The 24352-nt window shown below is 35.0% G+C and overlaps 2 protein-coding genes, 1 non-coding gene and 1 pseudogene across 4 annotated transcripts in view; 3 read left to right on the top strand and 1 right to left on the bottom strand.

Moving 5' to 3' along the window:
- The window catches only part of ZRANB3 (zinc finger RANBP2-type containing 3), a 187547-nt gene that overhangs the window by 5559 nt on the left and 157636 nt on the right, over nt 1–24352 (top strand). For both annotated transcript variants that reach the window (XM_033111716.1, XM_033111717.1), the window contains exon 2: nt 11289–11456. In XM_033111716.1, the coding sequence (XP_032967607.1) occupies nt 11296–11456 (161 nt within the window). In that variant the 5' untranslated portion in view covers nt 11289–11295. The remainder of the gene's footprint in view (nt 1–11288; nt 11457–24352) is intronic.
- LOC117026401 (uncharacterized) lies at nt 2858–2953 on the bottom strand (annotated as a pseudogene).
- On the top strand, nt 6933–7074 carry LOC117026423 (small nucleolar RNA SNORA79). Its single transcript, XR_004423773.1, has one exon. It is a non-coding gene; the product is annotated as a small nucleolar RNA SNORA79 (small nucleolar RNA).
- Nucleotides 7262–7432, top strand: LOC117025694 (40S ribosomal protein S29-like). The gene has a single exon (XM_033111722.1). The coding sequence runs from the start codon at nt 7262–7264 to the stop codon at nt 7430–7432; it is 171 nt and encodes a 56-aa protein (XP_032967613.1).

A 24352-nucleotide genomic window follows, 5' to 3' on the forward strand; every position in this document is an offset into this window, starting at 1 on the left:
ACAAGCATCTTATTTTTTAGCTATCGTAAACTGTTTAGAATTTTCTGAATCTTTGCGCTTTTGCAAGTATGGCTTCTTTCTCCCTAGAATATCTTTATCTTGATTCTCCATCTGCAAACTCCACTTCTCCTTCAAGTTTCAATTTAAGGGTAACATCAAATGTTTAAACAAGGTCTACTATGTACCAAGCATTTTTTTCTCCTAAGTGAAGCCTTCTTTGATCGCTTTCTATGTTACCGAGTCAACACTCCCACGTACATATGGTATTCTTATATATACTTCTTTTATAGCACTTGTTGCATTGTGTTGCAATTATTTGTTGTAACTCCTATGTTTTTGTCCTAGATTGGGCTGGAAGGTGAGGCTACAATGACACAAATTCATCTTTGTACCCCTGGTAGCTTCTTCAATGCCTGGTACATAGTAGGCAATCAATAAGTATTTGTTGAATGAGTGATTTTAAGAGGCAGTATTGTATAATGGCAAAAATTCAGAATTTTACTGAGTTCCAGATTTAGCATCACCAGTAACTGGTGATAAATTTATTTCTCTGAACCTCCGTTTTCTTGTCCTTAATGTGAGGATAATGCTACTTATCTATGTGAGTTATTTTGAGAATTACAGGAGATTTTATAATACAGTGCCTAACAGAAAGAGATCACTTAATAAGTGGAATTTTTTAATCATTATTCTCAAAATAATTGCTTATAAAATGAAAGATTTTAGCATCCTTGCTTTTAAAGTAGTTAGATATTAGTTTAAAGTAGTTAGATATTAGTAGGCAATTTTTAAAGCTCCATAAGTGACTTTAAAAATATATAATTCTATGGGGCTGGCCCGGTGGCTCAGGCGGTTAGAGCTCCATGCTCCTAACTCCGAAGGCTGCCGGTTCGATTCCCACATGGGCCAGTGGGCTCTCAACCACAAGGTTGCCAGTTCAATTCCTCGAGTCCCGCAAGGGATGGTGGGCAGCGCCCCCTGCAACTAAGATTGAACACGGCACCTTGAACTGAGCTGCCGCTGAGCTCCCGGATGGCTCAGTTGGTTGGAGCGCATCTTCTCAACCACAAGGTTGCCGGTTCAACTCCCACAAAGGATGATGGGCTGTGCCCCCTGCAACTAGAAAACGGCAACTGGACCTGGAGCTGGGCTGCGCCCTCCACAACTAAGACTGAAAGGACAACAACTTGACTTGGAAAAAAGGCCTGGAAGTACACACTGTTCCCCAATAAAGTCCTGTAACCCTTCCCCAATAAAGTAAAAAAAAATAATAATAATAATAATAATTCTATAATTTATTGAAATTGATCTTTCATCATTTTAGAATATTCAACTTTACTCACACAAGCATGATTTTAATTCATTAAATTTAGGTTGTAGCTTACTAACAATCTATAAATGTAGCTATATCAGATATAAACATGTAAATAGAACGTACACTGTAATTAAAGCATGGAGTATGTTAAAATATAAAATAGATACATTCCCAAGTCCTGATGAAATCTGAAGAGTTTCTGTGATGAGTATATGACTGTAGAATCACTTTGAAAATATTTGAGTAGATAAGAGGACATCTTCATTGACTACCTTTTCAAACTCATAATCACAACCTGGGGTTTTTTTTGTGAGTCTGTGGTTTCTGGAATCCATGTAGAGCTGTCCAACAGACCTCCATATTCATTATTTATAGAAATTGGCAATTTATTCAAGCCAAATTTGCATTCCCAATAAGGAACTTGGAATTACTTATGTTACAGATGTAACTCATGGTTACATCTGTGCTTATTAAATTGGAAAAGAGTGTTTCCTAAAGTTACAAGCTTCTAGTTTTCTTCCCTCACCCCTGTCCAGTTGTGTCTTATTATCAGTGGAATGGGAGACGGACTGAATAATCAAATCTTTTATCCTAGGTCACCCAAGATGTGTTTAAGATATTTCATTTTCACAACATTTACTGATTGTGTCTATGTAGCCAGGTTACCATAGTAATTAGGACCATTTCCACTGATAATTTTTGTTTGACTAGGATGAGTTTATAAAATTTAGTTATCTAGGTTAACTGAATTTGTTTTTAAATTGTTTAAAACCAAGCAGGTTTCCTTGGTACTATGTATTAGGAAGAAGTTTCCATGGTAGCCCTTCTTTCTATCGTAGAACTTTCTAGAGTATTCTAATATCCTAATATGAAGCCCTAATCTATTATATAGTAAACTGTCCCCCTCTAATCTTAATCACTGTGCAAACTGTGCAGTTTCCTGCCTATAACTTGAATTGTGTGGCTTCTACATTTGAATGTGCAGCCCAGCTGAACACACCGTGCTAGTTTCTTAGTTCCTGGCCTGCCTTGTCTCCTGTGACCTTTGTTTCCACACTAGTTTAGCTATGCACTCCTAGGGTCCACTTCATACTTTCTCATCCCTAGAAAGTATTCTACCTCTAAACTCTCTAATCACGGTCCGCCTGTACTTTGTACCTTTAAAAACAAATAATATTAAATGCTTAGTGCCACGCACACTGCTCTTGATACATGGACTACACCAGGAAATAAAAATCTCTGCCTTTATGCAGCTTACATCCTACATAGTAGGGAGAGACAGACAATAAACAAAAAATATAGTAAGTAAGTTATGTAGTGTTTTACAAGGTGATAAGTGTTTTAGGAAAGAAAAAGGGCATGGAAAAGATAATTGGGAGTTGAAAATTTTTTGTGTGTTTCATTTTTTAAAGTTTTAACTTTATTCAAAAATAATTTAAAACTTACAGAAAGTCACAAGAATAGTGCAAAGAACGCCCATGTGTCATTGACTCAGAATCACCTATTGTCAATGTTTTGCTACATTTACTTTAGAATCCTCTCAAAAATGTGTAATGCTTTATGAATTTGCATGTCATCCTTGCGCAGGGGTCATGCCTCTGTAGCATTCCAATTTTAGTATATGTGCTGCCAAAGCAATCATGCAAGTTGGGCAAGTAAAGTTTTCACTGAGAAATTGACTTTTCAGAAAAGACTCTTAAAAGAAGCAAGGGAGGTAGCCATGCAAATATCTAGGGGAAGAGTTGTATAGGCACGTGGACCAGTTAGTTTAGAATCCAAAGCAGGAACAAGTAAGAATGTCATTTTGACAGTTTTCCTGAGGTGGAGAGGTAATAGGAGTTGTCAGACAGATTGTAGCAGCACTTGTAAACCATTAGTAGTGTTTTTATCGGAGTATAATTGGGAGCCACTGAGGAGTTCTGAGAAGTGATATTGATCAGACTTCCTTTATCTCACTGATTGCTGTACTAAAAGAATGGAGGGACTGAGGTGGACCCCGGGACCTCAGATTCTTCCCAGGAATTCAGACAGATACGACGGTAGCTCAGATCAGGTGAATAGATTTGGAGGTGGTAGGAAATGGTGGGATTCTGGGTATATTTTGAATGTAGATCCAACAGGAGCTGCTGGTGGATTGGTTGTGGTGTATGAGACAAAGAGAGGAGTCAAGGAGTTGGTATAAGCAACTGGAAGGGTGAGTTGGGGAAGGCCAGGGAAGGAATAGTTTTGAGAGAAAGATCTAAAGTTCAGTTTTGGTCATGTTAAGTTTGAGATGCCCATTAGACTGTTAAGTAGAGCTGTTTGGTTAGATACACGAATCTGAAGTTCAGGAGAGGTCTTTCTCCATGTGTAAATGTTGGAGTCATTGCCATAAGGTAATATTTAAAGCCATGACACTAATGAGATCTCTAAAGGATACTAACAACTGAGTCCTTTTCTTTCTCCTTTCCCTTTTGCCTTATTCAACTAATGTGATTCCACTGTTCAATAAAATAGCAGGTAATAGGCATATTTGTGCCTTTTCTGATTTGCAGGGAAGGAAAGCTTTCAACATTTTACCTTAAGTATGATGATTGCTGAAGGTTTTGGTAAGAATCTTGCATCACATGGAGGAAGTTCTCTCTTATTTTTCTTTTTTATGTCAGGGAGCTTTTGCTCTGAATGGATTTTGAATTTTATCAAATGCTCTCCCCCTCCCCACTATTACAATGACCATACAAATTTTAAATTTTACTTGGTTGTTGTTCAAAATTACATTGATTGAATTTTTTTCACAGTATATTTCTTAACAGCTTAATTGAGACATAATTCACATACTATAAAATTCACCCATTTTACAGTCCTGTGGGTTTTGACATATTTATAGAATTGTGGAACCATCATCATGATCTAATTTTAGAACATTTTCATCACTCCAAAAAGAAACTCATTAGCTGTTGTTCTCTTGTCTCTGTACCCTACTCTCCTCCATCCCCCATCCCAACTCCAGTCCTAGGCAACCACTCATTTACTTTCTGTCTCGATGGATTCGCCTATTCTGAACCTTTCATATAAATGGAAATATATAATAATATGTGGTCCTTTGTGACTGGTTTCTGTCACTTAACATGTTTTTAAGGTTCATCCATGTTGTAGCATGTATCAGTATTTCATTCCTTTTATTGTCAAATAATAACTGTTATATGGATATACCATATTTTCTTTCTTGAGTCATCAATTGGTGGACATTTGGATTGTTTCCACTTTTTAACTATTGTGAATCGTGCTGCTCTGAAAATTCGCATGCAAGTTTTGTGTGGATGTATGTTTTCATTTCTCTTGGGTTTGTGCCTAGGAGTAGAATTTCCAATTTTATGGTAATTATATTTAACATTTTGATGAACTACCAGACTGTTTTCCACAGTGGCTACACTTATACATTTACACAAGCAGTGTTTGAGGGTTCTAATTTCTCCACACTTTTGTCAACACTTGTTATTATCTGTCTTTTTTATTTTAGCCACTCTAATGTATATGAAGTGGTATCTCAGTGTGGTTTTGATTTGCATTTCCTTAATGAATATGGATAATAAACATCTTTTCATGTGCTTATTAGCTATTTATATATCTTCTTTGGAGAAATGTCTATTCAGATCTTTTGCCCATTTTTAAATTGGGTTGTCTTTTTATTGAGTTGTAATTGTTCTTCATATATGCTGGATACCAGTCCCTTTTCATATATAATTTACAAATATTTTCTCCCCTTCTATATGTTGTCTTCACTTTCTTTTCTTTTCTTTTTAGATTTTTTTTTTTTTTTTATTGGGGAAGGGGAACAGGACTTCATTGGGGAACAGGGTACTTCCAGGACTTTTTTTTTTTCCAAGTCAAGTTGTCTTTTCAATCTTAGTTGTGGAGGGTGCTGTTCAGCTTCAAGTTGTACTTTCAGTCTTAGTTGTGGAGGGCGCAGCTCAGCTCCAGGTCCAGTTGCCGTTGCTAGTTGCAGGGGGCACTGCCCACCATCCCTTGCAGGACTTGAGGAATTGAACTGGCAACCTTGTGGTTGAGACCCCACTGGCCCATGTGGGAATCGAACCGGCAGCATTTGGAGTTAGGAGCATGGAGCTCTAACCGCCTGAGCCACCGGGCCGGCCCCTGTCTTCACTTTCTTGATGGTATAATTTGCAGGACTAAAGTTTATAATTTTACTGGTGTCCAATTTATCTTTTTCTCTTTTATTGTTTTTATTTTTGCCGTGGTTTTTGAAGAAATGATTGTATAACCCAAGGTCACGAAGATTTACTCTTATGCTTTCTTTTAAGTGTTTTATAGTTTTAGCACTTATATTTTAGTCTTGGATCCATTTTGTGTTAATTTTTTTATATGGTGTGAGTTAGGGGGTACAACTTTGTTCTTTTACATGTTTATGTCTAGTTGTCTCAGCACTATTTCTTGAGAAGACTGTCCTTTTCGTATTAAAGTGTATTGGCACTCTTGTCAACTGACCATAAATGTAAGGTTTATTTCTTAAGTCTTAATTCTATTTCTTTCTTTCTTTTTTTCTTTCTCTCTCTCTCTCTCTCTCTCTCTCTCTCTCTCTCTCTCTCTCTCTCTCTCCCTCTCTCTCCCTCCTTTCCCCCCTCCCTCCCTTCCTTCCTTTCTTCTCTTTCTTTCTTTCTGCTAGTACTACACTGTCTTGATTATGTAGTTTCATTGGAAGTTTTGCAACCAGGAAATATAAAATTCTCCAACTTTGTTCTATATCAAAATTTTTTGGCTATTTTGGGTCCCTTGCATTTCCACATGAATTTTAGGATCAACTTGTCATTGATTGAGCTTTGGAAGTTGAACCAGCCTATCATTCCTAAAATAAGCCCATTTTAGTCTTGATATCTTAGTCTTTTAATTTATTGCTGTATTTGGTTTGCTAATAGTTTGCTTACTTATGAATATGAGAAAATGGCTTGTATATATATTTTTTCTTGTATTGTGCTTGTCAGATCAAGTTTATACTGACTTCATAGAATGAGCTTGAGAAGAATATTTCTGTCCTTGCACCAAGTGACTCATTTGTTTCTTTTGTTCTTCAAATCTTCCATATCCTTATAGATTTTTAATCTGCTTGTATAATCAATTACTGAGAGAAATGTATTAAAATCTCCCACTATACTTATATTAATAGATTTGGCTATTCTTTTTTTTTCTGTCAAATTTTCCTCTTATTTCTTTTTGTTTTGCCTTATATTTGTATATATTTTGAGGCCATGCTTATCTTTCTAGTAAATTAAACTTTTTATCATCATAAAATACCCTTCTTTATTTCTAATAATGTTTTTTTAGCCTTCAACATATGTTGTATGATATTAATAAAGCTAAACCAGCTATATTTTGGTATGCATAATGTCTATTTCCATTCTTTTACATTCAGTATTTATGAATCTTATTTTACATGTGTCTTTTTAAAGCACAACATAGACATTAATTTTTAAATACCATATGATAATCTTTTTCTCTTAGTTTGCATTTGTAGTCCATTTAAATTTAGTATCTCTTCTAGTTCACTAATTCTCTTTTTGTCTATATCTATTCTGCTGTAAATCCCACGCAATAAGTTCTTAATTAAAAAAGAAAAATCTACTCAATCCCTCTCACTGCTTGGAGGCTTAGGTAGTGGGATGTTAGTCCATCATATATCTAAGCTGACTTGTCTTCACTGAGAGCACTATGAGGATGGTTGGCTGTCCATTAGTGCCTTCTGATTTTTGCTGAGTCAAACAATTAAAAAGAAAAATCATCTCCTCAAAGTACATAATTTCCTTGACCAGTCATTTGCTTATTATTCCCCAAGTAAATCTCTTGGTAGTATATTTTAACAATATCTGATTCTTCTCAATACAGTTCTACTTACTTAAAAATACATTAGTAAATTCCAATTGCCTTTTACCTTGTTGCGTCCGAGGGAGCTAGATGGGTCACCAGCAGCTCTACTGGAGCAATCCAAGAAAATTCGGTCAGAGTTCTCGTTCTTTCCAGGTCTGCTCAAACCGGCATGGTCTGATCCGGAAATACGGCCTCAATATGTGTCGCCAGTGTTTCCGTCAGCACGCGAAGGATATAGGCTTCATTAAGTTGGACTAAGTGAACTTCCATGAGTGACTCATGCAAGCTAACTACCTTACAGCAGAAACAATGTCAGCTCTTTGTACATAAAATAAAAAGGCTTCGATTATGAGTGTTTTGAAAAAAAAAATTCCAATTGAATTTGCCTTGTTCCAATTAGTTACAAAAATGTCATCTTGATCTTAAAGATTGAAAATTAAAAATTTTCTTTATTGTTTCCTCAAGTGTTGCTTATGAAGAGAATTGCATAGAAAAAGAGTTCTGCTAGATTCTGCTTTCACTAAATTTTTCTAGCCAATAATTGATGTGTTGATAATTTTGATAACATGGTGTTAAAAGTTATATATGGCTAGTTCCATCTTAATTGCCCCCTCAACCTTGCTAAAAGTAAACTAGTATGTATACACTGAATAACCTTTTATGCTAATCTCTGAATTAAGTCCTTTACACTTTTGGTCTTCTACATGGTGAGAGAGACATGCTCACTTATTATAACTGTTAGTTTTTGATAATTTAAAAAGAAGGTTAAGCCTGAATCTTTTGTTATTAATGTAACATTGGTTACAACTGACCTGTTGCAGCAGATGAACCTATATGGCTTAACTAAAAAATACTTTTTTATTATAATATTATAATTTTTAGACTTTAGAAAGATAGTTAAAATGGGAAAGGGCTTTCAAAAATTATCTTATTTTGAGTCTTAGCTAAAACATTCATGCTCTAATAATCAGATTGTACCACATATTTTTCAGTTTCTTATTTATTCAGTACCTATTTGAATCATCAGTGAGCCAGCCACAGCATAATTTTAGTTCAGTAGATTTTTCCTAAACATTTTCATGTTATTTTAGATTTCTTTAATCTTCATATTTAAATAATTATTTTTCCTTTATTTGTGACTATTGAAACAAACTTTTTATTAAAATGGCTTTAATTTCATTATTTTTAAAAATATAGTGCCTGATTCAGTCCTCATAAAATCATAAATTGTAATGTGACTTCACTGTAGCAGATATTTTTTTCTTGGAGTGTTTGTTAAATTTTTTTATGTTGTAAAAAAAGCAAAGGTAATAGACAGTAAAATGGCTTTTGTATATTTTTCTTAGCTTTTTGCCAGTGCTCCATGCTGAAACCTGGTATCCCTTGTACCATTGACCCTAAAAAGTGCTTCTGAACCCCTGCTACTTCTGGAAAGTGTACCTGGTTCTTTATGCTGTTGCTACTCATGCCAGAATGGGTTTCACTTAATCCCTGCTCCTTTGAGTTTTGAATTTCTAGATTGAAGTCCAAAATTAGTTTATCTGATTAGTAAACCCAACAAGGCAGGCTGGCAACACAGGAAACTGATATTTCCAGCTTTTTTGTTGGGAGGTGATGTCTGATTCCCACTCAAATTCGTACTGTGAGGGAATTACTAAGCATGGCAGGGTCCCAGATGTTAGGTGGCCTCAAAGAATGGTATAATATAGATTCATCATCCTATGTTGACTCCCAAATGACATGTATCTAGCATCGTTCTCTCCCTAGAGTTCCAGACATACGTATTTCTGAGCCTATTTGGCATTTCCATTTCATATTTTATAGCCAACTCTAACTTTATATACATATTTCTAAAAGACCTATTGATTTTTTTGTCCCAAATCCATTTCTTCCTCAGTCTTTAACATCTCAATAAATTGCAGCAGCTCCATCGCTCTAAATGTACATCTTGCTTTCACATTTCCCTCATTCTCCACATGGACGCCGTCCACAAGTCCTGCTGGCTTTACCTCTGATACATTTCCCCAGTCACTCCAGGTCCATTGCCAAAGATGATTCTTGCCTTGTCTATTGCAGCCTGATAAGGTTTCTTGTTTTCTTGCTTTCTCTGTTTTGAACCATTCTCTATTCTTTCCTCAGAATTGTTGTTACTAGGAATACCCACTTATTGGTGAGGACCTTATCAGACGGGGCTGAGTCATAAATCATTTCTAAATCCAGTTGCCTACTGAAGCAGTGGAGGTTTTGTGGACTGGCCGTGTCCCATAGGAGTAGTATTCTTTGCCTTTCTATTTATAGCTTTTGTCCTCCACCAGCAGTTTTTGAAATGTAAGTCAGACTGTGTCACTCCCCGCTTGAAACTCTCCAGTAAGTGCTGTCCAAGACACTTTCATTGTAGATGGAAGTGTTTTCTATCTGCACGGTTCAGTATGATAGCCACTAGCCATATGTGGACTTTGAACACTTGAAACATGGTTGATGCACTGAGGAGCTGAATTTTAAATTTTAATTATATTGAAATTGCCACATCTAGCTCATTCTGTGTTTCCCCAAAAATAAGACCTAGCCAGACAATCAGCTCTAATGCATCCTTTGGAGCAAAAATTAATTAAGACCCGATCTTATAGTAAAATAAGACCGGGTCTTATATATTATAGTAACATAATACCAGGTCTTAAATTAATGTTTGCTCCAAAAGGTGCAATAGAGCTGATTGTTCAGCTAGGTCTTATATTTGGGGAAACAGGGTAGTGTGTTGGATAGCACAGCTCCATTGGCTTCCCCTTCATTCTTAAAATAGAATCCAAGTCCTTATCAAGGCCTTGTATGACTTGACTCTTGCTTATCTCAATAGCTTCATCTCATACCATTCTTTCCTTTGACTCAGCTACGTTGGCCTCCTTTCTGTTGCTAGAAAACACGGAGCTCTTTCTCAACTCAAGGCCTTTGCTCCTCCTGTCTGCCGGGATCGCCCTTCTCAATTTTGAGCCTGGTTGGCTCTTTCACATACGTCATACTGTCGCCCTACCTAACGTGGCCCTTGCCCTCAGAAGTTCATAATATTTGTACTCTACTGTAATTAATCACCTTGTTCATTTGTTTGTTTATTTTTAGTCTCCTTCTCAACAGTGTAAGCTCTGTGAAGGTGTGGTGCTTGCTGCTCTAGATTGTGACATGTACTATCTATTTGTTATTAATAAATACTTGTTGACTATTTAAGTTTCTTAGACATTGGACACAGAAGTTGATGACGTTTTGAGGGTCAAGGGGGGCTAAAGTTTTATAACTCTGAGAGTAGCCTTTGAGCAAAAAGCAAATTTGTTTTAAAGATGGAATGAAGCTATGTATAAACAGATGAAAGCTGCAATCTAAATACAAAGTATTATGATTAGAGAAGCTTTATAGTTTAGTGATTTAATAGGACTTTTTCTTGTAAAGTTCTAAGAATTTACAGATATGTGAAATTTTTATGTGATTGAAAATTAAAATTACATCTGTGGAAATCCAGTGGTGAGGAAGGCGCTGATCAAGCCGCGTTTATCCTGTGGATTCAACGGATTCAAAAATTCATTTTAATATTTCAAAATCAATCTCATTTAATAATGTTGAGTTAATTATTATAAATTTGGAGTTGATGTCTTTGTATCTTATAGTTTTAAACTGCAGTTTTACTCCATCCTTAGAAAATCTGGTGTGATATAAAAATATGTAAGTATAAAAGGATTAATTATAAAAGGATTCATCTTTCTATAGCAGAATCATCCCTTACTATCAAAATTATTCAGTTTGTAAAAATGTAGTTGATTTATAACTTTTCAGTAATACATTTATTGATTAAAATAAGGGGAAGGCTGTAGTATGGCTCAGTTAGAAATCCAAATGAAACAGAGGATGCTGAGGTTTTAGAGAGTGCATTAAGTAATTGCTTTTGGACTCAGTGCTCTGAATTTTCTTAATAGCTTATTCTGGGAACACGATTTAACCAGTTCATCTCTATGTAGATAGTTTATCAAGGCTCCTGATAAGTACTTTAATATTATTTATGTTTAATTCTCTAATATATTTAGTAATATGTATTTCCCTTACCCCTCCCCTTTTGTGATTTTGTTTTTAGGATCATCATGTCTAGAGTTCATAACTTAAAAAAGTCTCTTACACCTCAGATTTCTTCTTTGACAAGTGAATCTTATAGACAGCTGGATTATTTGCCTGACAAACTAAGAGCAAAGCTGCTTCCTTTCCAGAAAGATGGCATCACTTTTGCCCTCAGAAGAGATGGCAGGTAAGATACTTTTTTCAAAACATGCCAGAAATGTTAAATCCCTGGCAAGTGTATAAAAAGCAAAGCTCTGTGCAAAACATTTGTGTGAGTGTGTGTGTGTGTGTGTGTGTGTGTGTGTTTATAGTCTTCCCATTAATTTTCTTTTTACCGGATTCTGGAATAATAATTTTGGGATAGATGTCATTTTGCCTTTGTTGGTGAGTGATATTTTAGTTGGCAATACAGTTCTCCTTTAATAGCCATTTTTTCCTTAGCACTCTGAAAGTTGTAGTCTATTGTCTTTTGGCCTCCGCAGTTGCCATTAAAAAGTATGCCCTTAAGTCTGAGAATATTACCCTCCGGATGACTTACTAATAACAAAGAGAAAAATGACAAAATGTTTAATGTTGGTAATGCCAGTCGTGGGGCAGCTACACGCAGTGTGGTGCATAGTACACCGTTTCTTAGTGGTGTTCTTCCTGGAAACACTTGACCGAATACTCGTGAGGAAACAGTCAAACCAGATCAAAATAGCGGACATTTTTTTCAGAACAATTGACCTGAACTCTTCCAATGATTCTGGGTAATGAAAAACCAAGGGAAGTGGGGAGAATATTTTAAATTGAAAGAGGACTTCAAATGAAAGCTAGAACATCTGAAAGTCATGCATAAACTTTGATTAGGTCCTGGATAAGTACAAAGATAAATGTTAGAGGACATTTTTGGGATAACTGGGGAAATTTCATCCGGACGCTATTAGAGTGATGTTATTGAATTACTTTTGATTATGTTAGATGAGGTAATGGTATTGTAGTTTAAAAGAATGTTCTTGTTCTTGGGAAATGCATGATAAAGAATTTTGGAGTGAAGAACTCTGCTATCTGCTGCCTAGTTTCTTGCTACCTTTTCACAAAAGGGTAGGACGTGTATGTCTACAGAAACTTTGAGTGGGTCCGTCAAAATGTTAATGTAGTCAATCTGGTGAGTGGTGTGAGTGAGTGAGTGTTCATTGTGTCATTCTTTTTGGCTTTTCTGTGAGTTTGAAAATTTTCTCTCCCAAATCCAAAAACACCCCACAAAGGAATCAGTCTAATTTTCATTCCTTTTCCGATCGTTTCTTTTATCTGTATCTGATTTTAAGATTTTTCTCTTTGTCTTTGGAGTTCTGCAGTTTCACTACAATTTATTCAGTATTATTTTTATTGTTTTAAAATTTTTCCTGCTTGGGATTATTGTGTATTTTTAATCTGGGATTCGTGTCATATTGATTCTGGAAAATTCTCAGCTATTACCTCTTCAAATACTGATTCTTAGCCATTCTCTTTATTATCTTCTTCTGCAATTCCACTTAGACTTAGACTTGACCTCTTCACTCTATCCTATGCTCCCATTAATGTCTCATATTTTCTGTGTCTGTACTACATTATAGCTGTTTTTAAAGATCTCCCTTATTGTTCATGATTCAGTTGTTCTAATCTGCTGTTTAACTCACCTATTCAGTTTTTAAAAAATGTTTTTAAATGATGTGTAACATACCTGAAAAAAGTGTGTAGATCTTAAGTGTACAACTTGAAGAATTTTCCCAGTATAGCCATCACCAAGATCAAGAACTAGAATGACACGACCAGTATCCCAGAAAGCTTCCTCTTGCCCCCTCCCACTCACCACTCACTCCCTCCTCTCCGAAGATGACGGCTGTCCTGCCTTCTAACAGCATAGATTACCTTTACATATTCACCTGTATGATTGTAATCATCCGTATATACTCTTGTGTGTTTGACTTCTTTCACTCAACATCATTGTGAGAACCATCTCTATTGTTGCATGTGGCTGTAATTGGTTCATTCTCATTGGCATATAAAATTTCACTGTGTAAATATTCCATAATTTATTGATTGACTATCATTGATGAGCATTTGGGTTATTTCTAGTTTGGGGCTCTTACAAAAACAATGCTATGAACATAACAAATCTTTTGGTGAATATATATACACATTCCTGTTGGGCATATACCAAGAAGAGAAATTGTTGGGTCGTAAAATATGCATATATTCCACAAAGTAGCTACTGCCTTTATTAGTTTGCCAGGACTGTCTTAACGAAGTACCACAACAACTAGGTGGCTTAAACACCAGAAATTTCTTGTCTCACAGTTCTAGAGCTAGAAGTCCCAAATCAAGGTGTTGACAGGGTTGATTCCTTTACAGGGCTGTGAGGAAAGGATCTGTCCCAAATGTCTCTCCTTGGCTTGTAGATGGCTGTCTTCTTCCAGTGACTTTTCACCTCATTTTTCCTCTATTCCTGTCAAAATTTTCCCTTTTTAAAAGGACATCAGTTATATTGGATTAGGGCCCACCCTAAGGACCTAATTTTAACTAGTAATTACATCTGCAATGACCCTATTTCCAAATTAGGTCATTTTCTGAGGTCCTGACTATTAGTACTTCAACATATGAATTTTGGAGGGGACACAGTTCAACCCCTAACTCGGCGAAATATTTTAAAAAGTGGTTGTACCAATTTATACTTGTACCAACAGTGTATAAGAGTTCCAGTTATACCATACCCTTACAGCACTTCATATTGCCTATACTTAGTTTCATTTTAGATATTCTGGTAGGTATATAGTGATATTCATTGAGGTTTTCATTTAATTTTTCTGATGACAAATGAAGTTTAACATCTTTTCATATGCTTATTAGTCATTTGGAGATCCTTTTTTGTTAAGTGACTGCTTAACGTCTTACCTATTTTTCTACTGCGTTGTCTGCCTTTTTCTTATTGTTTTGTAGGAGTCTTTTGTCAGATTTATATGTGTTGCAAATAATTTTGCTCAGGCTATATAGCCTTTTCTCTCTTTTAATGATGTCTTTTGATAAGCAGAAGTTCTCAATTTTAATGTCATCTTAAATACTCTTTACCAGTATTGTTGTTTATGGCTGGCATTTTTTGCTTTCTATATTACAAATGTTTGTTTACTATAGGTTGTGAAGATAATTTTCTGTTTTCTTCTAAAAACTTTGTTTTATTTTTTTACATTTAGATCTACAATCCACTTGGAATTGATTTTTTTATATGGTATAAGGTAGGGGTCAGGGTTTATTGATTATTTAATTCTGTATATACATGTCTGATTGATCCATCTCAGTTTATTGAAAAGACCAACTCTTCCCCCTGCATTAGAGTGTGTCGCCTTTGTTATAAATCAAGTAATCTTATGTGTATCTTTCTGGATAAATGCTCTCTAATGGAACTTTCTGTCATGTGGGAAATGTTTGTATATGGACTGTTTAATTTAGTAGTTATTAGTTACATGTGGCTACTGAGTTCTTGAAATGTGGACCGTGTAACTAAGGACTGAATTTTTAATTTTAACTAAGTTAATTAAATTTAAATAGTCACGTGTCTAGTGGCTACCATATGGGACAGTGCAGGTATATACAGATTATTTGTTCTGTTTTTCTGATTGCAAACCTTTGTGTTAGTACCATACTTCTTAATTACCATAACTTTATAATAGATATTTTGGTATAAGGTAGCATAATCTTCCAGCTTTGTTCTTTCTTAGCTATTGCTGGCTCTTTGCATTGCTTGTAAATTGTAGAACTCATCGATTTTCACGAAAAAGTTGGTGGGATTGTGAATAGGATTGTTTTGCATTTATAGGTCAGTTTGGGGAGAATTGATATCTTTATAATATAGACTATTTTAATCCATGAATGTGAATTATTTAATTGCTCTCCATTTAGTTTCATCTGAGTTATTCTTCCTCTTAATTATTTATTTTTTTCAATAAGGTTTTATAGTTTTCATTGTATAGTTATTTCACATATATCATTGTATTTATTTCTAGGCATTTAATATTTTTAATGCTATTAAAACTTGTCTTTTCCCCTCTCTGGCTGTTTTTAAGGTTTTATCTTAGTTTGGCTCTTCTACAGTTTTATTACGATGGGTCTAGGTGTGGTTTTCTTTGAATTTATAGTTCTTTACCTGTAGGTTGATGGCATTCATCAGTTCTGGAAAATTATTAGCTGCTGTGTCTTCAAATATTATTTTGCCCCATTCTTCTTTTTGGTCTCCAGTTATAACTACATTAGACCTTTGCTTGTCCCAGTATCTCTTGTTTTCCATATTTTCTTAATTTTTAAAATTTCTGTGCTTCAGTTGGATATTTTTTGCTTACCAATATTGTTATTTACCAATCCTATCCTTTGATGTTAAATTAAACTATTGAATTCTCTTAAGGAACAGACCACTATTCAAAATACCTGAAACGAAAACCCTTCCAATATGACTGAAACAAAAAAGCTGAATTTATTACTTGCCAAGCAAGGGAGAACTGTGCTTGTTAGACACAGGCTCTTTAAGCAAAGCAAAAAGTTGGTATTGTTTCCAGTTTTGGGGAAGTATGGAGACTTTAAAACGCTGGAGTGTTTAAGGATTTGTTGAATTTCAGAGTATAGTTTAGGAATTAGCTGACTAATGTCACAGAACAGTCAGTCCTTTCCTTTCTTGTAATTGGAGCATAGGAACATTTTATTTTCTGTTTCTGATGTCAGATAGTATATTTTTAAGTCCTAGAATATCCAGTTCCTGTCTGCCTGGTTATGTTGAAAGTATCTTGTTTCTTGCCATGTTTTAAATCCATCTCTTATTTCTGTAAATATTTACAACATACTTATTTTACATATCTGAAGTACTTTGGAAGCTAATTTTGCTTTTTTTGTTGTTGTTGATGTAACGGTTCATTTCCCAGTGTATTTTCTGATTTTTAAAAATTTTATTAATAAAATAGGTAATCTTAATCTGAGTATCTTGAAGAAACTTAAAAAGTGAGTAAATTCTTTTGGGGGAGTTTGCAAAATTAAGTTCTTAGTTTAGGGTTTCCCAGGTCACACATGCAGTTGATATTTAAAACCTCAAATTCATTTTCAGGTAGGCTTATCATTATGAATTTTTATTATATATTTTCACTCACGCTAAACTTTACTTATTGACTTTTTAAAAATTTTAGGTATAATTAAATTTAATAAAATGCACAGGTTTTAAGTGCAGTTCAATGAATTCTGATATATGTATACGCTTGTGTTTTTACACACCTCAGGCAAGAGACAGTACACTTTCATCTCCCAGAATAGGCTTCTTTCTGATCAACTCTGTTCCCCTGAATTAGGCAACCACTGATCTGACTTCTATCACCAGAATGTATTTTTTTCTAGTTACTTGATGTTCTCTTTATTTTTTTAACTGTTTATTTTGAAATATTTCCAACTTATAGGAACGTTATTTTTAAAAGTATAGAAATAACTTGCATATACCTTTTACTTATATCCACTAAGTTTTAACATTTTGTCACTTTTCCTTTATTATCTTATTGTTCTCTTTCCCTCTCTCTCTCCACACACACACACACAAACATGCACACACACTCATTAATATTTATTTTTTTGAAACCATTTGAGAGTAGGTTGCATTATGTCATGCTCCCTTAACCTACAATATTTCAGGAGAGTTTGTATTTTTTAAGAACAAAGATATTCTATATCATAGCCACAATACAGTTATCAAATTCAGAAAATTTAACTTCTGTATAATACTTTAGTCTACATATATGTTGTCAATTGTACCAATAATATACTTTTAAGCAAAGTTTGTTTTTTTAGCACAAGAACCAGTCCAGGGTCACTTATTGCATTTAGTGATATTTCTTTCTTTCCTTTAATGTAGGAGAGATACTTAGCCTTTCATGACACAGGTATTTATTTTTATTTTATAGAATGTGTCTTAATTTTTTTAATGTTTTGTCGTGACAAGATTTAGATTATGCATTCCTTTCTGGATCAGTACATAAGTGAGATCTAGGTTCTGTCCTTACGATATTGCTTTTAAAGGCTTGCTGTATCTATCAGACACTTACTGGTAATACTAACTGATTGCTAGTCAAAGTGTTGTGGTTTCTCTACCATACGTTTATATTTTTCCCTTGAGCAATTGTTACCTATTTAACAAACAACTAACGTAAGAGGTTGAGACCATGCAAATATGCTTCCCCTTATCCAATTTGCCCTCTTGGATTTAGCATCCATAGATGATTCTTGTTCAAAAGAGTTGACAGGTGTAAAATGATTTATTAATTGGCATTCTACTGTAAGGAAGAGCCTTCCCTTCTTCCCCAACGATCAGTCTCTTCTCCCTTCCCATCTCCATCCTTCCATCCATCCATCCGTCCATCCATCCATCCATCCATCCGTCATCCATCCACAGGATGGACTCATGGATTCCTATTATTTTCAGTGGATTATAATTCTGTACTGTAGCATATCTTACTTTTGTCTATTGTGGAACTTGTTACAAACAGAACCATGCGGTTTGTATGTGTCTGACTTCTCTTACTCAACATGTTTTTGAGATTCACATATGTTGTTTTGATCTCTAAATATAGGACAGTTATTTTTTCATTCATTCACTGATACACATTTGGGGTGGTTCTAGTTTAGGGCTCTTATGAACAAAGAGCATTAACATTCTTGGACAAGTCTTTATGGATATGTTTTTAATTTGCTTGCTAGGTTTTAGGGTAAGTGTCTGTTTAACTTTGTATGAAAACTGCCCAACTTTTCCCCATCCCATCAGCAGTATGCAGTATGAGAGTTCTAGATGCTCCACATCTTTGCACCATTTGATATTGTCAGCTTTCGTCATTTTAGCCATTCAGAATGAATGGAGCCTCAAGGGGCAGCTTGTATTTTAATTTGTATAATATTTCCCTAATGACTAATGATGTTGACATCTTCCCTTGTGCTTTTTGGATATATATACATATGCGTGTGTATATATATATGTATATACATATATAGTGTTATATATTTGTACATATTGTATATATAGTGTATATTAATATTTTGCTCATGTTTTAATTGTTGTTTGTCTTTTTATGATTAATTTGAAGGAGTTCTTTCCATATTCTGCGTATAAGACCTTTGCCAGATATATGTATTATGAATATTTTTTCCCAGTCTGTAGCTTGCCTTTTAATTTTCTTTATGGTATCCTTTGATGAACAGAAATTTTTAATTTTGATAAAATCTAATTTATAAAGTTTTTCCTACATGGCTAATCCCTCCTATGTTGTCACCAAGAAGTTTTTCTACCCCAGTATAGTCTCCTATGTTTTGTACTTGAAGCCTTATAGCTTTAGCTTTTATTTTTTGATACAAGGTACATCGCAAAACAATTTTTGTGTATGGGGTGAGATAAGAGTTCTGAGTTCAGTTTTCTTTCATACTGATATCCGTTTATTCCACCACCATATGTAGAAAAGTCTGTCCTTTTCCATAAATTACTTTGGTGCTCTTGTGCAAAAGCAATTGACCATATATGTATAAATCTATTTCCCAGTGGTTTCCTTTTGCCATATATCTCTTTATCTATTGTCTCCCTTTTCCATCTTTTGTATAGTTTTCCATCTTTTCCATAGTTTGTAGCTTTAGTAGACTCAAGTTTTGTTTAGGTGTCTTATTTCCACTGTACACTTTGTGTAGATCTAAGACCTATTCCATTGCTCTGCTTGGCTGTTGAGTCTTAAGGTTCTCTGTTGATGATGTTTTCAAACACCTTCAGTTGTGTCCTGTGGCTTTATTACTCACCTATCACTCTGGGTTTGACTTTCTTTTTTGTTTCTGTCCATGGGACATCCTTCTTAATTTTCTTTAGACAAGCTCTACGTTTCAAAAGATAGTATTTTGTCTCCTTTAGCATTTCTGGGTGTTCGCAAAGGGAAGGGTTTTCAGAATGTCCAAACCACGATACTCCTAGGAGCAGAAATCTTCCTGTGAAATTTTCATTCATTTGGGATTATAGTCTTTATCATTATAAAACACTCTTATAAAATTATTGAATTCTTGCTTTTTGTACTCTGAATCTAATCTTGTGTGATTACTATCCCAACAACTATTTCTTTCTGACCATATTCTCCTAGCATATCTTTAACCATTTTTCTATTTTCAACATTTTTGAGACACGTCCTTTCGGTGAGTTTTTAAGTTCCAAAGTTGGATTTCACTTTGTGATTCAGTTTGCCTTTTCTCTTAATTAGTGTTAATCTCACTTTCATTCATTACCATTTGAGCTACATTTGATCTTAATTCTGTCATCATAGAATGTATTTTGGTTTCTGTCCGTAAAACTATGTTACTATATGATCAGTAGGTGATTCACTAAATATATCACTATGCAATCCAAGTGTTTAGTATGCACTTTTAGTAATTTGAAAAGTTTAGAGTTTGAATCCATTGATAACCTTTATAATTTGTAGCTTTATATAATATAGTTCGTTCTCTATTTTATTAGGCAGTGTTTAATAACTACCAGTTATATGCGGTGACGTTTGGTATATTGCCTTTTTCTCCCTTTTTGTCCTTTTTCAGCATATTGTATTAATTGGTTAAATTATTTTTCTTGATGGTCTTTTCTTGATATATCTTTAAAAATATTTATAATTTGTTTCCATAAAATATTTATATTATTTTCTTTATTAATTTAAAAGATCTTTGCCTTATTTTGCCTCCTTAGTCTTACAAGGTATGTCATTTCTGTGTTGCCATTTTCTGTAACTGTTGTTCTTTACTGGACACAGATTATTGAAACAGCTCAATCGTTTCACTGCGTTCTTCCAGTCCATTTTGTTTCTGCACAGTGTTATTTGGTTGAAGTTATCTTCTCAACGTTTTTTAGGCAGGCATTTAATGGGAAGTCAGTTCCCCGATTTCTTGCATTTTTAATATCTTTTCACTTGAGTTTACGCCAAATGACAAATTGGTTCGGTAAGAAATTCCTCCATCCCACCTTCTTTTCTGACTCAAGTTATAGGCATTGCTCCACTGTGTGCTGTGGACGAGGCTGAGGGCCGCCTGGTTTTTTTTTATCTTGTTAGAAGTGATTCATTTTGTCTCCTTATCCATTTTGGCAGTCCAGTACTAGAATATGTCTTGGTGTTGATGCTTATATGTCTCTTTCCTGGATATTCTATATTATTTTAACCTATAGTTTACATTTTTCTTCTTTTTCTGGAAACTTTTCTTGAATTACATTCAGAACAGTTTTTCAGTTTCTTTATTTTTTACGTCAAGTATGCTTATGTTTGTTGATTCATCTTCGCCTGTCATCTACATTATGTGTATTTTCTGTCTTTGTCTTTCTTAATTTATTTTTTCTCTAAAATTCCTTTGGCCTTTCTTCATTCCCTTTGAAAATTTCCATTTAATCCTCTCCTATGCGTATATTTTTAGCAGTGCCTGTTCTCTCTTCAGCTTTCATTGGGTCTTCATTTCAGCGATGTTTATTTTTCCTTTACTTCTCTGATTTGTCAGTTCACATTTAATTTCTTCATGTTTCTTGCCATAGCCTCCTATATTTGTAGCATTGATTTTTTTTTTTTAATCACTACTCATTATTCAATGAGGAACATTTTTTCCTGAGCTGCTATTTGGAAAGAGTAATGTACTAGACTAACATTTGTCCTCTTTATGACACCATTTTATATGTAATTTCTTTCCTTTGACTATATTTCCTGAGTCAAAAGAAATAGCATAGCAGGGTAGCTAATGGTACACGGTCTGTCACTCCTGCGTTGGCCTCTCTCTGCTTCACCCATTTCGGGTTTGTCATTGAGCCTTGCCTCCTCTCTACTCCTTACAGCCCGTCTGGACCCTGTGCTAGTCTGGCTGCCAGTCTACCTATCCTCTTGTTAATGCAAAGAAGGGGGTTTCGATTTTGCAGCATAAGTGTCACCTCGCTTTGGAACTGTGTCCTGTGTTTTGTTTTGCTTCCCTGAGATGTGTAGCCAAATTGTTCTTTGTGGTTCAGTCCTTCAGTTGTTCTTTTTTTTTTTTTTTTAAGGGGAACAGGACTTTACTGGGGAACAGTGTGTACTTCCAGGCCTTTTTTCCAAGTCAAGTTGTTGTCCTTTCAATCACGTTCAGCTTCAAGTTGTTGTCCTTTCAGTCTTAGTTGTGGAGGGCGCAGCTCAGCTCCAGGTCCAGTTGCTGTTTTCTAGTTGCAGCGGGCGCAGCCCACCATCCCTTGTGGGAGTCGAATCGGCAGCCTTGTGGTTGAGAGCCCACTCGCCCACGTGGGAATTGAACCAGCAGCCTTCAGAGTTAGGAGCATGGAGCTCTAACCGCCTGAGCCACCGGGCCGGCCCCCTGTTGTTCTTTTTAATAGTTAACATTTTTGCTAAATCATTCTCTTGTCTAGTTTTCAAAAATGATAAATAACCATGTGTTAAATTTCTGAAACTGTGCTGTACCAAGCTCAGAGTTAGATACGGTACTTAGGTATTTATTAAATTATTGCACACACACACACACACACACACGATATAAGACAATTAAGTTTGAGAACTTGTTACACTGAGGTTGCTAACCTTTTTTGATATCAGAGGGATTTTTCGTTATGAATTTGTACCAACTGGACAAATAGTTAACCAAGTTTACTATTTGGAAGTGCTGAAAAGGCTGCATGAAAAAGTTAGACGACTTGAACCTTTGACCAACAATTCATGGCTCTTGCATCATGACAATGCACCAGCTCACATGGCACTGTCTGTGAGGGAGTTTTTAGCCAGTAAACAAATAACTGAATTGGAACACCCTCCCTACTCACCTGATCTGGTCCCCAGTAACTTCGTTCTTTACCTGAAGATAAAGGAAATATTGAAAGGAAGACATTTTGATGACATTCAGGACATCAAGGGTAATGTGACAACAGCTCTGATGGCCATTCCAGAAAAAGTTCCAAAATTGCTTTGAAGGGTGGACTAGGCACTCGTGTCAGTGCATAGTTTCTCAAGGGGAGTACTTCAAAGGTGACTGTAGTGATATTCAGCAATGAGATATGTAGCACTTTTTCTAGGATGAGTGTGTGAACTTAATTGTCACACCTCATATGTATTTATGTCTGGATATATGTACCTGTGGATATACATGGTTAAAAATATTTACAGACTTATTAATATATGAAATTTTTAGTATACAGATGAACAACAGGGTTTGCTACCTGCCAGGTATTCATTCACATCTGATGAGATGTAAGATGCCTGTCACTGAATGAATTATCAGGCTCAGCGTTGCACGCTGTCATTGTTACTTTCATCTTTAGTTAACACTTTTTGTATAAATGGTGTTCTGAAATAAACTGTACTTCATTCTGGAAATCCTGGTGGAACAATGTGTTTCAATTATCTATTTGCATGGAGGAAGAGAAGACTTTGTGGTATTTAAAGCTTTTGTAAAAAGTATAAGAGATAATTTTGAAGTAATGTTATTCTTTAAAGGTATCACTTGGTGATGACCTAGTTCTTTCATTCTTTTATTTTCTCTCCTAAAATTGAAGGATTTTTGTCATATTACCCATTTAGATATACTGCTTTTATAGTGTTATAATATTTACTTGTTTGGCTGAATATAGATTGAATTTTTACATCAGTGAACAAAAATATTGACACACCTGGAGGTTTTGCTTCAAGAAGATTCTTTGTTAAATTATTTTAATATTAGAGTATAAAACACCATTCTTATTATCTCAAGTTAATAAAGTAGGATAACTAGGTAAAAGTATGAGTGAACCTTGAAGTATGGGTATAAAAAAACTTAGAAGAAATAAGTTACAAAAATTTACATATTAATTATATACAGCCTGAGTCATCTAATGTGAAATTAAATCTTGACATTTTAAATAGTGTCAATTTGTGTTGTAGGATAATGTTATTGTTTTTCCCCCTTCCCAAGCAGTGAGGACCTTATGAGTTTAGAGAGAGACTTGGCTGTGTCAGAAGTGTTATTGATGCGTAATAAATAGCTATACATTTTGCACACGCAAAACAAAAGCAAGAATAAACAAGTGGGACTACATCAAAGTGAAAAGCTTCTGCACAGCAAAGGAAACCATCAACAAAATGAAAAAGTAATCTACTGAATGGGAGAAAATATTCGTAAGCCATATATCCATTAAGGGGTTAATATCTAAAATATATAAGGAATTCATACAACTCAATAGGAAAAAAACAAATAACCCAATTAAACAATGAGCAAAGGACCTGAATAGTCATTTGTCCAAAGAAAACATACAAAAGTCAACAGGTACATGAAAAGGTGTTCAATATCACCCATCATCAGGGAGATTAAAATTCAAAATCACAATGCGCTATCACTTCACACCTGTTAGAAAGGCTATTAACGGAAAGACCAGAGACAACAAATGCTGACAAGGATGTGGAGAAAAGGGAGCCCATTGTTGATGGGAGAATGTATTGGTGCAGCCATTATAGAAAACAGTATGGCGTTTCCTCAGAAAAGAAAAAAAATAGAGCTACCGTGTGATACAGCAATGGCAATTCTGGGTATGTATCTGAAGGAAATTATATCACCATCTTGAAGAGATGTCTGCACCTCCACGTTCATTTCATTGTTATTCATGGTAGCCAAGGCATGGAAACTACCTAAGTATCCACTGATGGATGAATAGACAAAGAAAATGTGATGTGGGGTGTGTGTGTGTGTGTGTGTGTGTGTGTGTGTGTGTGTGTGTAAAATGCAATGTTAATCGGCCATAAAAAAGAAGGAAATGCTACCATTTGTGGTAACATGGATGAATCTTGATGGCGCTATGCTAAATGACATAAGCCCGACAAGGAAAGACAAATACTGTATGATCTCACTTACATGTGGAATCTAAAAACACTGATCAGTAGTAGCTAGGGGTTGAGAGAAATAGGGAGATGTTGGTCAGAAGGTACAAACTTGTAGTTTTGAAATGAATACCTTCTGGTATCTAATGTACACGTGGTGACTATAGTTAACAAGACTGTCTTGTTTGCTTGAAAGTTGCTAAGAGAGTAGATCTTAAATACTCTCAGC

The sequence above is a fragment of the Rhinolophus ferrumequinum genome, chromosome 8 (genome assembly GCF_004115265.2).
Source record: "Rhinolophus ferrumequinum isolate MPI-CBG mRhiFer1 chromosome 8, mRhiFer1_v1.p, whole genome shotgun sequence".
NCBI lineage: Eukaryota > Metazoa > Chordata > Mammalia > Chiroptera > Rhinolophidae > Rhinolophus > Rhinolophus ferrumequinum.